Source organism: Miscanthus floridulus, chromosome 4, assembly GCF_019320115.1.
Source record: "Miscanthus floridulus cultivar M001 chromosome 4, ASM1932011v1, whole genome shotgun sequence".
In the NCBI taxonomy this organism is placed as follows: domain Eukaryota; kingdom Viridiplantae; phylum Streptophyta; class Magnoliopsida; order Poales; family Poaceae; genus Miscanthus; species Miscanthus floridulus.
Genome location: NC_089583.1, coordinates 61,261,082 through 61,284,242, shown reverse-complemented (window position 1 = coordinate 61,284,242; position 23,161 = coordinate 61,261,082). Strand labels below are relative to the sequence as shown.

General features: G+C 46.7%; 2 protein-coding genes and 1 pseudogene across 5 annotated transcripts; all 3 read right to left on the bottom strand.

Annotated features, from left to right (window-relative positions):
• The window catches only part of LOC136548553 (uncharacterized), a 70,275-nt pseudogene extending 65,374 nt beyond the window's left edge, over positions 1 to 4,901 (bottom strand).
• A 6,444-nt stretch (positions 4,902 to 11,345) lies between these two features.
• LOC136551556 (small glutamine-rich tetratricopeptide repeat-containing protein 2-like) lies at positions 11,346 to 19,543 on the bottom strand. Of its 4 annotated transcripts, none has more exons than XR_010782613.1 (7): positions 19,399 to 19,543; positions 19,061 to 19,180; positions 18,111 to 18,263; positions 17,880 to 17,969; positions 12,167 to 12,337; positions 11,931 to 12,041; positions 11,346 to 11,788 (listed from the first exon to the last, which is right to left on the bottom strand). XR_010782613.1 is itself a non-coding variant. In XM_066543093.1 (7 exons), the coding sequence occupies exons 1-7, from the start codon at positions 19,495 to 19,497 to the stop codon at positions 11,773 to 11,775; spliced, it is 771 nt and encodes a 256-aa protein (XP_066399190.1). In that variant the 5' UTR covers positions 19,498 to 19,540; the 3' UTR covers positions 11,346 to 11,772. The 4 variants fall into 4 exon arrangements, 2 of the variants coding, with proteins under 2 accessions (XP_066399190.1, XP_066399191.1); XR_010782612.1 differs by having other exon boundaries at positions 11,931 to 12,036; XM_066543093.1 differs by having other exon boundaries at positions 11,931 to 12,052; positions 19,399 to 19,540.
• A 764-nt stretch (positions 19,544 to 20,307) lies between these two features.
• Positions 20,308 to 21,305, bottom strand: LOC136548552 (secreted RxLR effector protein 161-like). Its single transcript, XM_066540035.1, has 2 exons — positions 20,598 to 21,305; positions 20,308 to 20,349 (listed from the first exon to the last, which is right to left on the bottom strand). The coding sequence occupies exons 1-2, from the start codon at positions 21,303 to 21,305 to the stop codon at positions 20,308 to 20,310; spliced, it is 750 nt and encodes a 249-aa protein (XP_066396132.1).
• Between the last annotated feature and the right edge of the window lie 1,856 nt (positions 21,306 to 23,161).

Genomic DNA, 23,161 nt, shown 5'->3' with positions numbered 1-23,161 from the left:
GCGCATTAAGAGGCCTCCATTCCTCCTCTCAACCTATAAATAACCCCTCACTCCCTTTCATTCACACACACAACAAGGAAGAAGAGCACTCCTCAGCATTTTCTTTTGTTGCAGTACCAATGTCTGCAGGGTCATCCAGAGGGAGAGGAAAGGGGAAGGGAACTACCATTAGGTGGGAGGGTCCTCTTGGTCCCGATTTCTTTGAGTAAGCTCTTTATGAGAGGTTCCCAGTTGAGAGCAAAAGCGATTTCACCAAAGAGACACCACTGAGAGGATATGATGAAAGGAAAGAAGAGTGGCCAAAATGCATGCATGGTGAGGACTGCCTAGTATAGATGTTCACCGAGGGAATAGATGGAGGTCGTCGTTTCTTCAAATGCCCACGAGCATGGGTAATTGCTATTACTATTTGTTTCTTCAATATTTTCCTCTTCTATACAACTTACATGACATACTTATTGTAGTCTTCTCTGGCCAAAGAAAACTATGGGTTCACTAGGTGGGTTGATCCTCGACCTATTTATCTGCATGCGGAGTACATCTACTACCTGTAGGACCGTATCTTCAATGTAGAAAGAGAAGTTAGCAGTGGTTACAAGGACGACGGATAGAACAACAACAACAATGGTGCCGATTCACAGGAGGCACTCTATAATGATCCATATTGCACCTGCCCTAATCATAAGAACAAGGGGCCTCCACCTCCACCCCCACCGCCACCACCACCAACAATGGGAGGCTACTTTGGAGAAGGTGCAACACAATTTGCTATGTGGCCACACTACTAGGACGACTTTATCTTATTCACATGGCACATCTATGTGTTTTTATTTGGTTTAATTACCTAAGGCATGTTAGGTTTAGTCGAAGGAACTCTGTACCCTAGTTCGGTACATGTTCTCACATGCCATTTCATGTGTTTTGTGTGTTGAAAAGGCACAAATCTAGTACACAGATTAAATGTAAATTCATTAGAACATGTATAGTCCAATCGTATCGTATAGACTTGGGTCGGGACTTTCGACTATCGGGAGTTCTGACACACGTTGGGACTTCCGACGTCCACTGTCAATGCGTAGGCTAAGTGACTGGGTGTCAGGACTTCCATCATGAGTCGTGGCTTTTGACTGTCGTGAGTTCCAGCTTATGTCGGGACTTCCAACACCAACAGTCACTAAAAAATATTCTACGTGCCCATGGAGTGCTAGAGTGTCTCTCTCTTGACTTTATTTCTATGTTTGAGCACTCTATCTTCCTTAGACCAACTAAGTTTGCATCCCTCTTTATAGTGCGGCGGATCCTAAACTCAAAAACAAAAATAAAACCTTGTTGCTCTAACCTGCCTATCGCCTGTTGCTGTGGCTAGGCTCACCTACATTGCTCTGACCTGCCTATCGCCTGTAGTAAGCGGCCTTCATTTCATCTACGGCCTCTATGGCCTGAGTGAAGAACACGTCGTCATCCTCCTTCACCTACAAGCCCACCTCTGCTAGAGCGATGAGCTCACTCAGTCTGCCAGTGTCGTCCTCACCCTCCTCCGCCTGAAGCCCACCTCTGCTAGAGCGACGAGCTCGCTCAGTTTGCTAGTGTCATCCTCAGCCTCCTCTGCCTGCAAGCCCACCTCTGCTAGAGCGATGAGCTCACTCAGTCTGCTAGTGTCATCCTCATCTCATCCCCCTCATCAGACAACATAATCGATGATTGAACGGTGTGACTAGCTCGCGATCTGTGCTAATTTAACTTCTTTTCCTCATACCTTGCACAAGCCATCTCTACGACATGTTCCTCGCTACATCCAATTCCTTCATGTATAAAATGCAATCAGTTAGCAACGCGATTATATTACATTTAAAACCAGGCAACGAAAAAAAGGCTTTCAAGCACTCACTGGCACATAATGCAACAACATGCTCGTTCAAGACCTACATCTATACTCTTGTCTCCTCCCTTGCCTCCTTCCTTGCCCTCTCCTCCTCTAATGTCAACCATCTCTCCAATCCTCATTTGTCAAGCCCGACATCAATCGGGTTACAAATATCGCGCTGTCTAGCAAACTCACGCATCTTTTCTTTGTGATGTTTAACGAATAGGTTGACGTAGTTAGGTCCATATCCCCTCTTCTGTGCTATTACTTGCCTCCCCTTCAGTTCATCCAAGAACTTAGCTTGACCATCATAACATTCCCACCTGCATTTCCTAGTGCCCTGTTCAAACGAAAAATATATCATATATGTCTTAGCAAAAGAAACAAAATATGATTTCATGTTTACCACAAAAATAACCAACCTCATCATAGTCAATCATATGGCCACAATAATGGCCTATTCCAAGCTCTGAAGGGACTAGGCCATAGTTGGATTTAACACCACATTCGCACATGACAGGAGGTGTTTTGTAAATTACCCTTTCTTTCTTCTTTTCCTTAACCTTTCGCGGTTCTTCCGGCCATTGATTCTTAGGACCATACAACCACTCCTTGAAATGACACATCGCCATTGAAAACACCTAAATAACGTGACATTAGTACATGAACACATATAGCTCAACATTTCAACACATACACTTTGCACTTACTTCATGCTTATTTGGACACACAAACTCCAACGTATTCTCAGGGTTTATCACAGCTCGATCTCCGCAATGGCACAGAGGAGGTTCCTCGAGTCATCTAACTATGGCTAGATGCTTCTCCTTAGCCGTTATTGGCGGAGGGTTAGGGGGGTGGTGAAACCCACCGCTTGAAGTACTCATGTGGATGTCTCCCTCTAAACCAATCGTCTAAAAGGAGGTACCTAGGATTAAACTTGTCTACACCGTCGATCCACTGAAAGAAAAAGCACCTCTCATGGTCCTACACAACATGATTCCAGCAAAATATTAGTAGCATACTTACACAAATAAATAAATAAGATAATGGTAACAATTTCTTACATTAAAATGACTGCATGTGTAGAAGCACCACGCCGCTGTGTCCGGATGTTTCGATTGAAAAATGTGGGTCAGGAAACCACAGTCATAGTTAGGGATAGGGAGGTCAGGAGGGATGGGAGCATCTTTGCTAGACACATCAGGGTATAATTCTCAAGGATGACCCCATTTTCGCTAAAACTCCTCTCGATATATTTCTTGCATCTAACAAAATGGATGTAATTTAACAAACAAAAATCAAAACATCACAAATAAATGCCAATGAGAACCATAACTACAATACAACCAATTTTGTTCTAAGAACCGAAAGCAATTAACATTAAACCCTAAACCTAGGGTTTCACATTTGATGCACAACAATTAACCCATAACATAACTACATGTGTTGCGGTTACCTAGGTTTGCTAGATTTTCCACGCCTTGGCATCATCCTACGGTTGTATAATACAAATATTAAGGGATAGAATGAAACCCTAAGTAATGACGACTCGTAGGTTGAAAATTCCAACTAATATATACCGAATCGATGCCAAAAAACTAGGAGGGGAGCGAGGATACCTTGCTCTCGAAGATCTACGGATTAAATCAAAGTTTGCAAGGTCCAATATACCGATTCATGAGGTAGGACGAGGTGGAGAGAGAAAAAACCCGAGAGGAAGGAGAAAGAAGAGGAAGAAGGTTCGGGTAGGAAGGTTGGGGCTGAGGTTAAAACACAAGCTCGGTGCTGAGCTTGGCGCCAGGGTGACTAGCGCCGAGCTTCCTGCCATGTCACCACCACGATGGCTTTGAGCCCAAGAGCTCGGCGCCAGGGACGCTGGCGCCGAGACGTGTTAGCTCAGCACCAACAGCGATGGTGCCGAGCTAAGGGTCCAGATTCTAAAATCTTTCCTCTAGGGGCATATTTGTGGAAAAAATTCAAAAAAAAGGCTAAAAAATAAAAAAAAATCGGTATTGCCCCCCATATGTTTTGATGGAAATTGAGAGGTGTATTGGTGAGAACTAGTCTTAAAAAATAATCCTTCCTTCACAAGATCTGGCATTTGTAGAATCACACATACTGAGGAAAGAATGTAACATGGGTTGCAAACTTGCAATTACCACCTACTTCCCATACATAGCTTGTACCAGCACTCACCCTAACCAGCTCCCAACAGTTTTTCTCCCAACAACCTAAAATACGCTACTTGATACAAACCACAATCATTAATGCACACCACATGCATAAGGGTGTCCCCAACAACTATCGAAGTCGCTAGCTGAAACAACTTTTTCTCTGACGTGGAGGTGAGAGAACCAGAAAAAGCATCTCACTAGCATGCCACAAATCGCTAAACTCACACGGCTACCGATAAAACCCAACATCTCTGTGTCTAGGCCCCACGTTTGTACACTATGATTTTCCTCTTTTGTTATTTCCGCACCGTGCCAAATCAGCTAGCAATTTCGCAAACACTGTTGGGGATGCCCTAATGGGTGAACGAAATGTGCCAACCAAACAACCAAAGTGGAGAAAAGCAAAATTTTACCAACGGAACCAGTCGTGTCCACATCGACCTTGAGATCCTTGATCAGGAACTTGCATATCTCCACCTTCCCTACCCCTGCTGCAGAGTGCAAGGGCCCGTGACCTCGATTCCACAGGGCCTTCCCCGCCACTACCTCATCCATGCTCTTCCCCGCCTTAGCTAACCGTTTCGCTAGCTCTGCAAAAATCAGTACCCTCAGAAACCCATCCGTCCACCCACCGCACAAGCTAACATTAGTCTTCTAGATCCAGGATCAAAGTGTGAAACCGAAATGGTGGGTCGTGTCTTGCGGGACTCACTCTTGACTTGCGGGACATCGCCGGTGTACACCGTGCTAAGGAGTTTGACCGTGATGTCCTCCACGGAGAGGTTGGCCCTGGGGTTTCATGGCGGAACTTGCTGTGGAAATGAGGAAGGCCGGCCTGAGTAGGAGAGGGAGGATTCCATGGAAAGGGCTTCGCACGATTCGAGCAGGTTAGGGTTGATTGGATTTCACGAGCAGCTCATGGCGGCAAGGGGGAGGGGAGCCGCGAGGGCTGAGGGGAAGGGGAAATGGAAGAGGGCGGGAAGCGTGAGTCGGCGATCTGCGCTTCCGTACATAAGAAGCCAAGATCATTTCGAGCCCAATCACAGCTTTTGTATGCGTCTCATGGGCCGATAAGAGTGGGCTATCCTATCCCAGTCGGGATCACTTATTTGTTTTTGGAAAAAAATCATTCTACCTCTTGTCGCTGAATGTTCCCATCAAACTTCAAAATCACACTTTTTTTTACTCCTAAACTCTCAAGATCATTCAACTTAACTCCTTACCCTATTTTGGTGTGGTTTTAAGGCAGTTTTGTCTTTTTAGTTAAAAATCCAATAAATGATTTTTTAAGAATTACACAGTAAGACGTAACGCCCACAACACGCACGATTAAGGTTTTTAAACTACAAAAGTTTATCTAAACTTTAAAAAAATGAAAAATTTTATAAAGATATATTGGGATAGGACAAATTTAAATAAAATATTTAGAGCTCGTGAAAACATCTCGAGAAACTTCTTAGAAAACTGAAAAATGTCTATAAATTTTCAAAACATCCTAATCCATGTACAAACATGTTTTAAAAACTTGGCACGGCAGACAAGGCTATGTCTCCAAGTGAAGCGGGCAAGGTTCTACTTTGGGCGGTGCCAGGTGTCTCCAAGTGAAGCGGGCTACTAAATGTCAATTCCAACCATCAATAATGTAGCAAAATAAAGGCTAAATCAACATCAAGTGTATTTTGTTTCAAAATAGTGTGGTTCCACTTGTACTTGAAATTATTTGGATGGTAGTGGCAAATTGGCAAAAACATTCAAATATGAAGCACCAAGAGCACTTGAAATTATTTGGATGGTAGTGGAAAATTGGCAAAAAAATTCAAATACGAAGCACCAGAAGCACGTGGGAGAAGGCAGGGCCACCAAAGGCTACCTGGTGGGGTCGGACGACCCCACCTCTGCCACGTCACCGATACATGTGGAGAATCAACAAACACAAAATGGAGCACTTCTACATGTTGATTTGGGGTCGAACTCTGTGGTCACCATGGAGCCTCAGAGCATCTCCTAGAGATTAGCCAAAAAGAATAGCCAAATTTACTAATTTAGCTACTCTCTAAAATAGATTTGACAAAAAATACTAGAGTACTCCATCAGACTCTGTAAAACCAAGAGGCTAGATTGAAAGGTCCTAATGGCTAGAGGGGGATGAATAGTCTATTAAAAATTTCTACAACAATACTTAACAAACTGGTTAGATAAATATGAGGCCAAACGAATGTTGCGCTAGCCTATTAAAAATGCAAGCCACCTACCACAATTCTAGTAACTATGATCTCTAAGCATACAAAGGTTATGTCACTACACTAAGTTAGAGTGCACTCAAAGACTAACTAAAGAGACACACTAACTACTAGATCGACACAAGCTTGCTCTTAAAACTAATTACACTAAAGAGAGAAGCAACACTAGAAATGTAAATACAAGAGAGGGGATGTGATGATTATACCGCCATGTCGAGGATAGAGCCAATCACAATATGATGGAGCCAATAAATCACAATCAATCAAGAAATCCTCGGAACAAGATGACACAATATTTTTTACTAAGGTTCACTTGTTTGCCGGCAAGCTAGTCCTTGTTGTGGTGATTCACTCACTTGGAGGTTCACGCATTAATTGGCATCACACGCCAAACCCTCAATAGGGTGCCGCACAACCAACACAAGATGAGGATCACACAAGCTACGAGCAATCCACTAGAGTACATTTTGGCTCTCCGCCGGGGAAAGGTCAAGAACCCCTCATAATCACCACAATCGGAGTCAGAGACAAGCACCTTTCTCCGCTCGACGATCCTTGCTGCACCAAACCATCTAGGTGGCGGCAACCACCAAGAGTAACAAGCGAATCCTGCAGCGAAACACGAATACCAAGTGCCTCTAGATGCAATCACTCAAGTAATACACTTGGATTCACTCCCAATCATACAAAGATGATGAATCTATGATGGAATGAATGGGAGGCTTTGGCTAAGCTCATAAGGTTGTCATGTCAATGCAAATGGCCAAGAGCATGATCTTGAGCTGGCCAAACATCTTTTATAGAGGCTCCATCGAAATAGAGCCGTTGGGCTCACACAGCAGCCCAACTCGCACTGACCGGATGCCCCGATCAGAATGACTGAACGCACCCGGTCTAGCGTCTGGTCATGGGATCTTCGCCATGTGTCCTGCCTTCAAATATGTGTCGCCCAATCTCCAGTGGCTAACTTGCTCCCACGCTCGCGTTAATGAAGGATCGAACATGCTAGCCCCCATGTCAGATCAGTTCAACCCCGCGCGCAGTCAACAGACGACCGGACGCGCCGATCAACTCGGCTTCCCAGCGTCAGGTCATTTTTAGAGAGCTCCCCGAGCAACAAAACGCCGACCAGACGCATCAGTTTCATACTGACTGGACTCAAGCTAGCATCTGGTCCTGCCTTCACCTCTACACACCAAGTTTTGCGCCAAACATCGGCGTATGTCACCTGTGACCAGACGCAGTCCCTGCGCGTTCGGTCACTTTCACTGTGCAGCGTCCGGTCGCTGAACCGACTGAGCCCGAGCATGCCAACACTTATAAATGACCAGACTCACCACCTCGGTGTCCAGTCACCTCGGGTTCAGCGTCCGATCATAGATTTTTAGTGAAAAACACCTCCACATCACCAACTTCTCTACCCTTGCTCAAATGTGCCAACCACCAAGTGTATCACCTTGTGCATGTGTGTTAGCATATTTTCACAAATATTTTCAAGGGTGTTAGCACTCCACTAGATCTAAATGCATATGTAATGAGTTAGAGCATCTAGTGACACCTTGATAACCGCATTTTTATACGAGTTTCACCCCTCTTAATAGTACGGCTATCGATCCTAAATGTGATCACACTCACTAAGTGTCTCGATCACCAAACCAAAAAGCTCCTATCAAGATTTCACCTTTGCCTTGAGCTTTTTATTTTTCTCTTTCTTCTTTTCCAAGTCCAAGCACTTGATCATCACCATGGTCATACCATCATCATGATCTTCAACATTGCTCCACCACTTGAAATAGTGCTACCTATCTCATGATCACTTTCATAAACTAGGTTAGCACTTAAAGTTTTATCAATTCACCAGAGCCAAACTAGAGCTTTCATAGATGACTAGTGAGGTAGGCTATCCAAAAATGGAGAACGAATAAGGTGGGATGGAGAGCTACTAAATTTAGAGTCATTTATAGAGTCTGTTGGAAATATTTTTCCTTCAATAATAGTCAAATTTACCTTTAGAAAACGATTTGGCTAATATCTTAGAGATGCTCTAAGGATTGGAGAGGCCTCCATTTGCATTTGAAAAACTCCACTAACTATCAACCGCCTCTATGTAACCGCCAACCACCTCTGAGCATCAACCACAGCCAGGGGATCAAGAGGTGCCGCATCCTAGCATTGCCCGACCCTATAGGGGGTCGCCTAACACCACTTGTCAGCTCCACCGCCTCAAGCACTGCCTGCTCCTCTTGTATACTATAAATATGGGGCATTTGGCTCTGTTGTAATCATCAAGTAATAAAGTCAAAAGAAGAATCACTTGCAGTCCACTCTTTAGTAGTTAGGCTAGTAGTGGGAGTTAGAGTGAGTTGAGCTCTACTAAGAGCCCAGAAGCAATCTTCAGGAGTCTATGGTATAGCTCTTGTATCTCTTTGTAAGACTTTATTCATTTCAATATATATTAATTTCTATTGAAGTACTGCTTCAAGTCTTGTTACTTTGAGTACTAGTCTTGATCTTTAGTTATACTTTGGTGATACCTATAACTACCTTGTTTAGTATAATTGGCTCTCACAGCACGAGATCTTTGTCACTAGCTGGTGCTCTAGTCTTAGCGCGAGATTAGAGTAGTATCAAATAGTGTAAGCGTGGTGTTTATACTATTTGTTACCTTGGATTGTGGCTAGCTCTCCAGATAGATTGTGGTGGTAGCTAGCAAATGGTGACAGCTCTGTCCATCCTCTGTATTCTACTACAATAGAGTTTGTTATTAAATCATAGGGCTCATTGGATTCCTAGTCTAGTCAATCTTCTGGGTTGATTAGGGTGGGCTGCACCCTGAAGTGCTATTGCATCCTCACTATTTGTTGGTTTATCGGTATCACTATAGTTCTTGGCTAGAGTTGTACTTGAATTGAAGTATCCTAGGATTCTTATACTCACTTTGTGATCTCCCACTAGCTACGCTATTTATTTAGTTCCTCTACTTGATCATATCCCTTTACTATACTCAACATTATTGTTACCCCCCATCTAAAGACGGAGATTTGTCTATAGTTTAATCATTAGGAATTATATTAGTCAATTATCTTAGCCATATGCTTTCCCTAAGGATATAAATACAATACTCGGGATACTCCCTTGTGAAGTTCTACATCGATAATTCTATGCGCTTGCAGAATAATCCAATTGAGCATAAGAGATATCCATACCGGGTGCTAGAAGAGTGAAATTATATTCCTATATTACATGCTACACTTGACAACATCCCCTCCCCGCAACTCGAGGTGAAGCTTGACCAAAAATTAGACACATTGAGTTCAAAGATAGAATTGTTCTTTTGTTTGAGGCTTAGTGAAGAAATCAGCTACTTGAAGTTCTGATGAAACATATTTGAGATCTATGGTAGATTGTTGGCAATGAGATCTCACAAAGGATGCATCAACACTAATATGCTTGGTTAGCTCAAGATTTATTGAATTATTTGCTATTTGAATAGCACTAGTATTATCACATAAAAGAGGTGTAGATGTATCACATGAAACCCCAAGCTCAGCCAACATCCATCTGAGCCAAATTATCTCAGCAATTGTAGTGGCAAGAGCTCTTAGCTCTACCTCAACACTAGAACATGACACCGCACTTTGTTTCTTTGATCTCCAAGCTATGGGATCAGAGAATCACCAATGAAGATGCAATAACCAGTGATAGAGCAAAGATCCATAAGGTCACTTGCCCAAGTAGAATCAGAGTAATCATGCAACAGTCATTGTGATGATGTCTACCTTGAATAAATACCTTAGAAGATGAAGCAAATGCGCATAATGAATTAAGGTGGGAGCACTAACAAACTGACTAAGAATATGGATAGCATGAGCAGTGTCTGGCCTTGTGATAGTAAGATAGACAAGGCTGTCAACCATCTTATGATATCTAGAGGGATCAGCAAGTGGCATACCATCACTGAGCTGTAGATGAAGATTAAACTCCATAGGTGTTGTTGCAATTTGAGTATCGGTAAGGCCTAAATGAGTTATAAGTCTTGAAGATATTTGTGTTAGAGATAGATAATAGTCATGAGAAGTCGATGTGACTTATAATCCTAGAAAGTAGCTCAAGGGACCTAGGTTTGACATCATGAATTGCTCATTAAGGCATGCCTTTACGAAGGCGATACATTCATTATCATCACCAGCAATTAACATATCATCCACATAAAGCAATAGTAATGTGTATCCATGCTTAGAAATATGCACAAATAAACCAAGACATGATAACCATGAGTAAAACAGCAGCTTTAACAACTGAAGTAAATCGCTCAACCAAGCACGAGGTGCTTGCTTTAGGCCACAACGAGGTTTCTTCACCCAAGCCCATCTATCTACATCCATTTACTTAAGGCATGTTTAGATCCATTAGCACTAAAAATTAGCATCTATGTACTAATGGATCCAAACAGACCTGCTAATGACCTGATAATTATTAGTGGGAGAGTTGCTAACTATTAGTTACATTAACAGGTTTGTAGTTGCTAATAGTTTATATGTACCTTCAACTCACTATCTAACCACCTATTAGCAACTAGATCCAAACGCCTCCAAAAGAAAAAGTTAGCTAGCTAAAAAATAGCAGCTATTAGCTAGCTAATTTTTCTATATTATCACAGAATCACTCAATATGCATTTGATTATATTGAGCCCAAAATTTTTCCATCCTCGAAGTGTAGTAGGGCGACCTGCGCATCTAGCCGAGGTCCCTCCTAGCGTGACGCTCTTTGGATTTTTCAAATAATTTGCATATGACGCCTTTGGGTACACCTCGAAATGTTCAGTGCTTGGCGTACTTTGTGTCAAACACTTCACCTCTGGCAGATCATAAGCAAGTGACCTACTAACAAGAAAGGACGGCATTCAACATCTCGAATAAGCCTTCAACTTTGAACACGAGGTTCAAATAACACCCATAAGACCATAACACAGGTTTCTGATAACCCGAACCCTGTTAATAATCACTAGTTTCTTCTCTCTTTTTCTTTTGTGTTTATTAAAGGTCTTCAGCCTAGCAGCGCTGTTTGATCATACCAAAGTGGATGGATGAAGACGAGCACCGTATATTGTACAAGCAATAGTTAAAGCAGGCATGGATACCTATGGATCCACTCTGGTTCAACTTAATCAATTAAGATTTCAGTCCGAGTTACTAAAAAAAAAGATAACTAAGTTGCACCATGGGACCGATGGATTAATTCATGCCCATCCCTAGATATATCACACATACCGTGCAGCTTCTACTACCGTCACAACATTGGCAGGTTCGAGATAAAATGCAGGATCCAAGAAAATAAAAAGGGCACCCCCGGCACTCGAAGGATGCTTCGCCTTTTGAGTACCTTGCCTGTGCAGTAGTCTAAACTGCTTGAAAACTCTCCTCTTCTAGCCTAACAAATCTCATCTTGCCTTGTGCATTTTCTTTTTACCTTTTTCTGTAGCAACTTTCTTCAGGGATGGTCCTCACTGCAAATATGGTTAAATGTTTACATTAGCATTTTGGTAGCCCAGCACAGGTAAATAAGATATAAGCTTCATCCTGTATAACCAATTCTCAGAACCAAACGAGAACGTAAATGTAACCAGTTTTAGCATAAATGATACAAACCTTCCAAACCAAAAGAACTGAACCAACCATAGCAGAGGTTTCCTGAATGCCTTGTCAGTTGGTTTCCTTTCAAAATCCAGTCTCAAACCCGTCATGAGTACTTCAACTGCTCTATCATACTCCTAAATGCATTAGTGCAGATACATGAACTATCATACTCCTAAATACATTAATGCAGATACATGAACACGAAGTACAATGCAGAATAAGGAAAATTAGGTCTCAACGCAACTCACCTTCACTAGTATCAGAGCTGCTGCTTGCTCAGAGCGTGATTTTGATAATTCTGGCTGCATATCTTTGTAGATATTAGCATCATCCAAAGCCTTGCTTTTATCACCTGCATGAAGCGAACAAAGACTCCTCTTTGCATACAAGGTTGAATCATCAGGGTTGATCTCCACTGCCTGCAGAAATCAAACGATGTTAATTGTTGAACCAAAGATCATGTAATGAAACTGAATTATTCAATATTTGTACTCAATCATAACATAAGAAAAATATATATTCTGTATATATTGATACACTATTTTGTTCTTGAATTGCAAAACATATGTAAACATTAATAATTAGGATGGACATTGGATTAAATGAATCGTGGAAAGACTAGAGGGCCTTAGGGTTTTACCCCTAGACTATTCTTGCTTAATTCCAATAGTTACATCTGCCTTTATATTTATAGGTACGACCCAACCTGACTCGACTTGACTTACAAGCAATCCAATCTTCCAACTCTTCCTAAACCTAGAACTAGACAGACTCCCGATGGCAGTACAGCGCGTGCTAGAGTACCCACGGGTACTGTTCATGCCAGCCCAGGTCATCTTGGGCCAACACCTTAAGGGTTCGTTTAGACCCATGACATCTCTCGTGCCTTTTTGACGCAACACATCGCGTTGCAATCTATTGCATGCTGTTTTGGTACACCTTGTTTGTTGGAGTTGCTGAGACTGGGGCATTGTAGATAGAGGGCTCAGATGGTGCCGCATTGAGTTCAGCCTGATTAGTTCCAAGAAAAATTTCAAGTTGAACCTAGGTCTCCTCGGCTATAATGGCCCTAGTGCTGGTGATCAATGATGATTGTTGATGTCGTTGTGTGTTGGTCCTTAGGGCAAAGCGGCCATCAGTAGTAGTGAGTCGAAGGGAATAGTCGACTCGTGTAGATCGGAGGTTGCTGTTGTGAGCGCAGGGATCAGATCAAGGATTGACCCGACTAGTTGAGGTGGAAAGGTCGATTTCATCGGTTACCTTGCGTTACTAGAGAGGAAGAAGCATCAGATTCCCATTGTGAGGGACGGTCGTTTAAGGATGTAGGGAGGATCTGATGTAGCGGTAGAACCAATATTAGGGCCTCTTATGTTCCCTGAGTTGGCTCCAAATGCTGACCTGGAGCTCTGTGTAGTCGTTGTCCTAGAAGGTGCGCTAATCATTGATGAAGCACCAGCTGGTAGGGGAGCAGTCTTGTGCTTCACCTGAACACCATGAACTACGCCTCCACTGATGTTCTTTCCAGTTAGCTCAAGGAGATGAAAGCATGTGAGAATTGCCAGGTGATCAGGCTTGACGATGACAGGAGTTGGCGTATAGGTAGGCATGTGCGACGAAGAGAGGACGGGTCTCACGACAGTGGTCGTTGTTGTCGTATATGGTACTAGTGGCGTCGTTGTGTTCACGATGAAGGACGAAGTCAATGATAACTGACTTGTTGTAGCATTGTCAATAGAGGTCGAGGTAGTAGGAGATTTGTCGTGGTTGAACTCCTTTGGATCACTGGACGGGGCGCCCAAGGCATCTGTGGTTGATGTGACATTGCACGGGTCGGCGATGTGGATGGCATCTAATTTGTGGTAGTGTGGGCCAAAGAAGAAGACATGCGGGCAGATGTGGCAAGGTTAGTCATGGCCACTCCCAAATCATCGCTAGCCTTATGTGTAGCAGCTGACAGCGAAGATGATGCCAATTGTGTGGGTAGTTGTCGCCGCTGATGTCGATGAAGGTGGTGGTGTTGCAGTCGGCGTAGGCGGTGATGGCATTACAGTGATGGCGCCTGTTAGTGACACAAGTGTGGGTATGGCTAGCTTTGTTGTAGTAGTCAACGCTGGTGTAGATTTCACCAGAGGTGGAGATGGTGCTGATGTAGATGTAACCGACATGCAGGATGGTATGGGCGATGTTGGTGGACCTACTGTTGTTGTAGATGTTGTCGACGCCAAGGGTATTCCGCCAATTTGAGTCTGCCCTTGTTGATGCATTTGTATAAAAAGATTTGGGGGTAATTTGAGTGTTGAATGCGGCAGGTGTTGAAGTCGTCATTGTTGATGCTCCTCTTTTGGGCAGGCAAACGCAAATTGACCCCTCTGGTGCCTTGTCCTTGGATTGGTGGCGATCTGTTGATAATGAGGAACCTCGTCCTCGTGCTAGGATCATGTCTAGCTGCTGCATCAATCGGCTGCCGATGTCGTGATTTCCTCCATCGCAACAGATTAGGAACGTGGCTCTTGATACCAGATGTAACAGTTTGTATCTTGAGAGATGGATTAGATGGTAGATTTGGGGAATTGGGGTGGATTAGATGAGGGGAACGGCTGCCCTAGGGCTCGCCATACCTCAGAGAGAGACAGACGCGGGGGGGGGGGGGGGGGGAGCGTGCTGCAGCTACCTGGGCGCAGGGAGGGTGGCATGGCCGCTGCTGGCTCAAGCATGGAGAGACTATAGAGCGTTAGGGTTTTACCCCTACACTATTCTTACTTAATTCCAATAGTTACATCTCCCTTTATATTATGATAAGGACCCTACACTATTCTTACTTAATTCCAATAGTTACATCTCCCTTTTATATTATGATAAGGATCCAACCTGACTCAACTTGACTCTATCTGCTAGACTCTTCCCAAACATAAACCTAGACGGACTCCTGGTAGTGCTACAGTATGTGTGTTATGTGCTGTGACTGTGTCCGTGGCTAAGTGCTGTGACTGCTTCCTGGCCATTGCATGCTGGCATGCGCCTCTAGACCCTTTCAAGTGTTTCCCAGCCGTGAAAGTATTTACTATTCTTAGATAAGGACTTAGTCGAGTGGTGTGAGTTAGTGATGAGGGAAATAAGAATCTGTAATGTCCGTGAAAGTTAAACAAAGCAACAATTCAGTATTTTTGCTAGGCTTCTCCCCTGCGTCCCTCTCCTCTCCCTCACGCACGCCCTCACGGCACCCACTCGACGCCGGGGGTTCAGGCCCCGGCCACCGGTCTCCTACCCCTACGCCCTCCGCAGTCGTTGTAGGATCATCGATTCTACCAATCTGGTATCAGTGATGCCAGGTTCCGACGCCGGCGCTAACAAATCCGTCGCGCCGCCTGTGCCGCCGGCCCTCCGCTTCATCGCCCAATCCCCTAGTCAAGGCTGTTGCGGATTTGACGCGCACCGTTGTCGGCATTTCTGCGCGCCTAGTGGCCATCGAAGCCCAGCCGCTGCCGCCGCCTGCTGCCACTATGCCACCTGAATTTCCCTATGGGATGCCAGCCTATGGCATGGTCATATTCTCCATGCCGGCCGTTTTAGTGACCATTGCTCCCACCACCACCCTATCTGCCTCCTCTGCTCCCCTTCCCATCCACCAAATTCACATGCCCCACTCCCCATCCCCAATCCCTCCATCGCCATGCTCTCGGCGGGTGCCCGTGCATTTGCGGGCGCCAGCACCCCTGCCTTCACCGACGGCACCACATCTGCTTCTGCGGCCAACGGCACTGCAGCCTTCAACCACTACGGCGCGCTGCCTGTTCTCGGCACCGACGGCCAGTTCCCGTACAGCATCCACCCGTAGTTCCCCTTCAGCGTGCCGCATACGGTGTTGTTTCCACCCGCGGGAGGCACTTCTCCATTCCTCGGTGGTCCGGAGGCGCCCGCTCCCAACGCCGGCTCGGGCCTGGGTCCCCCATGACTTTACAAGCTAGAATTCTCCACCTATGATGACTTCGAGGATCCGCTGAACTGGCTCAATCGCTGCGAGCAGTATTTCCAGGGCCAGAGCACCTTAGCTTCGGATCGTGTCTGGCTCGCCTCCTATCACTTGCTCGGTGCGGCTCAGACCTGGTAATATGCGCTACAGTAGGACGAAGGGATGCCCGGCTAGGACCGTTTCAAGGAACTCTGCAACCAGCGCTTCGGGCCAGCCATCCGTGGCAGCCGACTGTCTGAACTCGGCAGGCTGCCCTTCCTCTACACCGTTCAGGAGTACTTCGAGCACTTCAACGCACTCCTATGCCACACACGCAACCTCTCCCCGGTCCAGAAAGCAGAGCTGTTCGTGGGAGGCCTTCCCGAGCACATCTGCGTCGACGTCGAACTTCGGGAACCGCATGATCTTTAGATGGCGATGCACCTCGCACGGGCATTTGAGCGCCATGCCGAGGCCATGCTCCTAGCGCCCGTCCAGCACATTGCCCAAGCACCTCAGTGGCCGGCACCTGCGCTTCCGGAGCCGCAACGACCAGCCACGGGCACCCAAGCCATGCCCGACGTGGTGTCGGCTTTGCCCGCCCCACCGTCGGTCCCTGCCCTGCCGGCGCCACCCCAAGCCTTTCGTCGCCTTTCTCCGGCTGAGATGGCTGAGTGCCGTCGCCAAGGGCTCTGTTACAACTATGATGAGCCGTATGTGCGTGGCCACAAGTGCCAGCGCCTGTTCTTCCTGGAGGCCTCAGACTATATCGACGACGACGCAGTTGAGAACGTGACTGTTGTGCTGGCAGTCGAGGACGTCGCCAACCATCCCGCCATGTCCCTCCACGCGATCGGCGGCATCCACATGGAGGACACCATGCATCTCTACGTCCACGGCCACCGCCTCGTCGCGCTGCTTGACTTCGGCTCCACACACAACTTCATCGACACCGGGGTCCTACGCCACGTCCAGTTCATTACTTTGGCCGATGCCAACAAGCAGGTCACTGTGGCCAATGGTGACCGCATCACCTGTTGGGGGGTGGCTCGCAACGTCGCAATAAGCATCAACCGCGCTGATTTCTCCATCAGCTGCTATGGCATCGATTTGGGTGGCTTCGCCTTCGACCTCGTCCTTGGCGTTGACTTCCTGCGGACTTTGGGCCCCATACTGTGGGACTTCAAGGACCACTGTCTAGCATTCTGGCGAGACAACCGCCACATCTTTTGGAAGGGGGTGGGCTAACCTTGTGACAACGTCCAGCAACCGTCTGTCCGCACCATCGTCGGGGCACCACAACAGCCCCGACTGGACCACCTCCTACAGCAATACACTGCGGTATTCACGGAGCCCCGCAGTCTTCCACCGGAGGACTACCCCGACGTCCAGCTCGAGGACGAGCTGTCTGCGGAGGAGGGAAGAGATGTTATGTGCTCTGACTGTGTCCGTGGCTAAGTGCTGTGACTGCTTCCTGGCCATTGCATGCTGGCATGCGCCTCTAGACCCTTTCAAGTGTTTCCCAGCCGTGAAAGTATTTACTTTTCTTAGATAAGGACTTAGTTGAGTGGTGTGAATTAGTGATGAGGGAAATAAGAACCTGTAATGTCCGTGAAAGAAAGTTAAGCAAAGCAACAATTCAGTATTGTTGCTGGCTTCTCCCCTGCATCCCTCTCCTCTCCCTCACGCACGCCCTCACGGCACCCACTCGATGCCGAGGGTTCAGGCCCTGGCCACCCGTCTCCTACCCCTATGCCCTCCGCAGTCGTTGTAGGATCATCGATTCTACCAACGTGCGCTACAGTACCCTTGGTTGCTGTTCATGCCAACCCAGGCTAGGCCATCTTAAGCCCAACACCTTAAGGGCTCGTTTAGACCCATAACAGGTTAACTGTATAATCAGGATCATCAATATGCAACACTAGTTAGTAGGTCTAGGTCACAAAAAGTGAGTTGATACTACTAAAATAAATTGCAACATAACTCCTATAGTATATGATGCAAGAACTTACCATAGTATAAACAGTCAATGTATGAGCATAATTACTTTTACCGATTGCGGCATCCCCTTGTGCTTCAAAATCAGATCCATCATTTTCATCCTAAATAACATGTGTAAATGAAGTAAAATAAAAGCATATACATTTTTATAACAAGGGTATGAGATCAATTTCAGCAATCTGTATAAAAGCTAACACCACCAGCACATCTGCCACATTAAGTATAATAGTAAATGTTCATACCTGTGGTTTTGAACTCATAGGTTTTGAATGTTCAATTATTCCAGTAGTGCTCCAATCAGCAACCTTAACCAAAGGGGTTGTGACAGGGAAAAGAACATCAACACATTCCTTCCATCTTTGGGTTGCAGCAAATTCTATTGGCACTCTACCAGTCTGTTAAGAGGAAAATCAAGGATAAATTTTAAAAATAAACTTGGAAGAGCTTAGGGAATAAAAAGGCTAGGTATTTTGTTGCACAATAAGCTTAGAAATGAATGTTAGTAATAATAGATGATTGACCAAGGCATGTATTAATCACATTAGCATGTAATAGGGCATTGTACTAATTCACATTATCCCATGGACATGCAGTGAGCAGATGCATTAACGTTGAGACTAGGCTTCCAGAGTTCTTCTTTCCTGCGGCAAGGAGGTATCCTGCCTATTTTTTTTTTCATTGAACACGCACGAGAGCTGCATATCATTGCATTAAGAGGGAAAACAATACTTGTATATGCGCATATGCGAGACACCAATTTTAGCACCAGTAAGATTTGGTATTCATGTTTTCGGAGAGTGATAAATATTTTACAACTTCAAAGCAATGCAAATTCACTAAACTGCTCCGAGTTATGAACAAACACCCAACATTTCAACCTTGCGTCATGTCACCTAACCTCATGAGCATCAAATGTAACTATTTTATTGGAATAAGGAATCTGGAGAAGTTCACATTCGATCTCCTAACTTATGCGCTTCTTTTATCAACAAATGGATCTTACAGGTATCCTAAACTATCCAAACACCTTATAGTGTTGCAGCAAGCCATTCATTCATTCTATTCTATAATATTCCTAGAAGATTGATTTTGATAATACAATAGAGAAATAACCCAGATTGTTTTGCAAGTATAATAGAGAGCCCAGAAACTCAACAAGAGACATAATGAACAAGTAGCAGGACAAGCTCACCTGATCAGGTATATTCGCATCAGCACCAGCTTTCAACAAACATTTGATGCAATCAGTTGAGCCAGCATATGCAGCTGCTATTAGTGGGGTTACAGTACCAGCATTGACATCAGCATGAGCCTGAAACATGGAATATGTAATATACAATCTTGAACATACATTTTATTAAACAAGACAACTTGTCGTCATCTTAGAATTTATAGGAATGAAAAAAGTCAAATTTGCCACTTCCCTTGTTACTCCGCCAGGAGCCAATATCAGATCTAACATGACAGGTCACGCGCCTTCCAGTCAGGAGAAAAAAGAAACAGAAACAAAAACAAAAAAAGTAGCTGCACCTCAGTAGGTAGTTCCATGCCTTCCAATGAACAAGCAGAGATTGCTTTCAGAGGTGTACACACTACTCTATTGGGCTGGAGAGGAGAGAACGAACGCATTAATTCTAGAACAATGACACAAAGGGTACTGGAGAAAAAAGTCTAGCAGTGAATTTGAAGTATTAGCCTAACAAGCATAAAAATTAAAAGCAACTGACCACAGTACCAATTTTCTACATACCATATAAGCATGCAGATGGAGAAGAAACTGCAATGCCCTATAATAATTTTTCTTTCCATTGTATCATTACCCCCAACATATTTTTAGGTAATATTCAGCTTTCATCAGCATAACACCGATCCAATGAACAATCAAAACAACACAGTAATAAATCAAGGAAATAAGATTGTAAAGTATTATTATTCTCAAAGATGCTACATCTTACTAGGTGTTAGTCGCTGAATTCTCACTATTTGAAGTAGCAGAATTCTTACTCTCATCGAGAGAGGATGACACTAGGAGTTGGGACAATTTTCTGTTTTATTTCTCAATGCCATACCAACCCAAGGGGTTAGGGATACATATTTATAAGCTGCTAGCCAGCCAAGCATATGCCAAGATGCTAGTCCAAGATGCTGTCCTAGATGCTAAGATGCTGTCCTCTAGATGCTAGTCTAAGATGCTGTCCTAGTGTTAGTCGCTGAATTCTCACTCTTGGAAGTAGCAAAATTCTTACTCTCATCGAGAGAGGATGACACTAGGAGTTGGGATAATTTTCTGGTTTATTTCTCAATGCCATACCAACCCGAGGGGTTGGGGATACATATTTATAGGCTGCTAGCCAGCCAAACATATGTCAAGATGCTAGTCTAAGATGCTGTCCTAGATGCTAAGATGCTATCCTCTAGATGCTAGTCTAAGGTGCTGTCCTAGATGTTGCCCTCTAGTCTAAGATGCTGTCCTATGCTGTCCTAAAAACACAAAGACCACAACAGCCCCACAAACACCAGAACAGCCAGACTTATCCATCATTCTCCCCCTAAGTCTTATGCGTCGTCTTGTGGGAAAGTTGAACCATCCCGGTCCTGGAGCAGAGCTCAAGGAACTTGATCCTCCCAAGGGGCTTGGTGAGCAGGTCCGCAAGCTGGTCCTTGGTGTTGATGTAGCTCGCCTTGATGCTCTCTTCCTCAAGGCAGCCTCGGATGAAGTGGTACCTCACCCGAATGTGCTTGCTGTGTTCATGGAAGACGGGGATCTTTACCAGGGCCAGAGCGGACTTGCTGTCCACCCTGAGCTCCACCGCTCTAGTGTCTCTGCCGAGGAGATCACCAAACAGTCGAGCGAGCCAGAGCGCCTGAGTCGAAGCGGTGGAGGCCGCTATGTTCTCGGCCTCGCAGCTGGACAAGGCCACCACCTGCGGCTTGACCGACTGCCAGCTAACGAGACACTTGCCGAGGAAGAAGAGGATCCCGCTCGTGCTTTTGCTGGTGTCGACATCGCCGGCGTGGTCGCTGTCGCTGTACCCGACGAAGTGTGCCGCCCCAGGGAACCTAGGGTAGTAGAAGCCGTGGTCGAGAGTCCCCACAACGTAGCGAATGATCCTCTTCACAGCCTGCTGGTGCTCCGTTGTCGGTCGCTGCATGAACCGACTAACATAGCTGACAGAGAATGCTAGGTCCGGCCGTGTGTGGGCGAGGTAGCGAAGGCTCCCCACAAGACGTCGGTACTGCGTAGCATCCACCTCCTCCGTCGTGCTGTCGCGGCTTAGCTTTAGCCTCTCCATCGGAGTGAGAGCTGGGTTGCAGTCGGTGAGCCCAGCTAGCTCAACGACGCGCTTGGCGTAGGCGGTCTGTCGAAGCGTGATCCCGGAGTCATCCTGGTGCACCTCGATTCCCAGGTAGAAGGAGAGAGGCCCCGGGTCACTCATCTAGAAGGTGACCTTCATCTCTTCCTTGAATGCTGCCACCTCCGCATCCTTGGTGCCGGTGATCACCAAGTCGTCGACGTAGACACCCACCAGCAGAGCATTACCTCCACTGCCCCATCGGTAGATGGCCGCCTCGTGCGGGCTTTGCTCGAAGCCCATCCCCTTTAACGTGAAATCCAACTTGGCATTCCACGCCCTCGGTGCCTGCCGTAAGCCATAGAGGGCCTTGCGCAGGCGGAACACCTTGCCCTCCTTGCTGGGGATCGCAAATCCCGGCGGCTGGTGCACGTAGACCTCCTCCTTCAAGTCGCCATTAAGGAACGCCGACTTGACGTCCATGTGATGAACATGCCAGCCCTCCTGGGCAGCTAGCTCAAGGAGTCGCACAGACTCCATCCGTGCCACGGGAGCAAAGGCGTCATCGAAGTCGACCCCCTCCTGCTGCACGAAACCTCGTGCCACCAAGCGAGCCTTGTGCTTGACGATGGCACCGGCTTCATCCCTCTTCAGCTTGTACACTGACTTAAGGGTGATCGCGCGGTGACCACGAGGAAGGTCAGCAAGCTCCCAGGTGCGGTTCTTCTCAACCGCATCCATCTCCAACTGCATCGTGGCGCGTCATGCTACGTGTCTCTCGACCTCTGCAAACGACCGAGGCTCGCCGTCGTCACACGCAAAGTGCAACTGCGCCTCCAGGTCGTGAGGCATCGGTCCCGGCACCGGCTGGTCGCCGAGAAGGTTCTCCATCGTACGGTACCGCAACAGCTCGTCGTCGTGGTACGCGTCGACGCGCTCCTCGTCGTGAGAGAGCGAAGTAGCGAGCTCAACCGGGCTGTGCTCGACACGAGCTGGTGGTGGAGTAGACGTGCCCGGAGTGGTGCATGGCGTTGCCGGCTGTGGTGGAGCCGGCGAAGAACTCATCGCAGCCGAGGTCCTGGCTGGAGAGCGTGGTGCTATCGGAGTAGCAGGCGCCGAGGTCGGTGGAGGCTCGGGGACTGGGGTAGACGCGCTCGCCGAAGAAGAGCCGCCTACTCCCCCAGCTCCCTCAAAGTGGACGTACTCGACAGTGAAGTCATCGTACGTCGGAGCCGAGCCATCGTCCACCGCCTTGTCCCACGCCTAGCCTCGCCCTTCGTCGAACACAACGTCACGCGCCGTGCGCACACGCTGTGTCTTCGGGTCGAGGATGCGCTAGGCCTTCGAGCCCTCCGCGTAGCCGATGAACACTCCTAGAGTGCTCCTGTCGTCGAGCTTGCTGATGTGGCCAAGCTCCTTGGCGAACACGAGATAGCCAAAGACCCGCAAGTGGAAGACCGCCGGCTTGCGCCCATGCCAAGCCACGTACGGCGTCCTGCCATCGAGTGCCTTGGTAGGCGAGCAGTTGAGGATGTAGACGGCCGTCACCACCGCCTCTCCCCAGAAGACAGCCGGCATCCCCCTCTACTTGAGGAGGGCCCAAGCCATCCCCACAACCGTCTGGTTGCAGCCGCTCGACGACGTCGTTCTGTTGTGGGCTGTACGGCGCGGAGTAGTGGCGCTGAATGCCCTCGTCAGCGCAGTACGACGCGAATTCAGCCGCCGTGAATTCACCGCCGTTGTTGGTGCGCAGCACGCGCAGCTTGCGGGTGCACTCCACCTCCGCAGCAGCCTATGCGCACCTGATGGCGTCCGTAGCCTCTCCCTTGCTGCTGAGGACCATCACCCACATGTAGCGGGAGAGGTCGTCGACGAGCAGCAGGAAGTAGCGTCGTCCTCCTGGTGTGGCCGGTGTCACCGGGCCACACAAGTCCCCATGCATAAGCTCGATCCTCTCCTTGGCTCGAAAGCTAGCCCGCTGTGGAAAGGGGAGTCGCCTC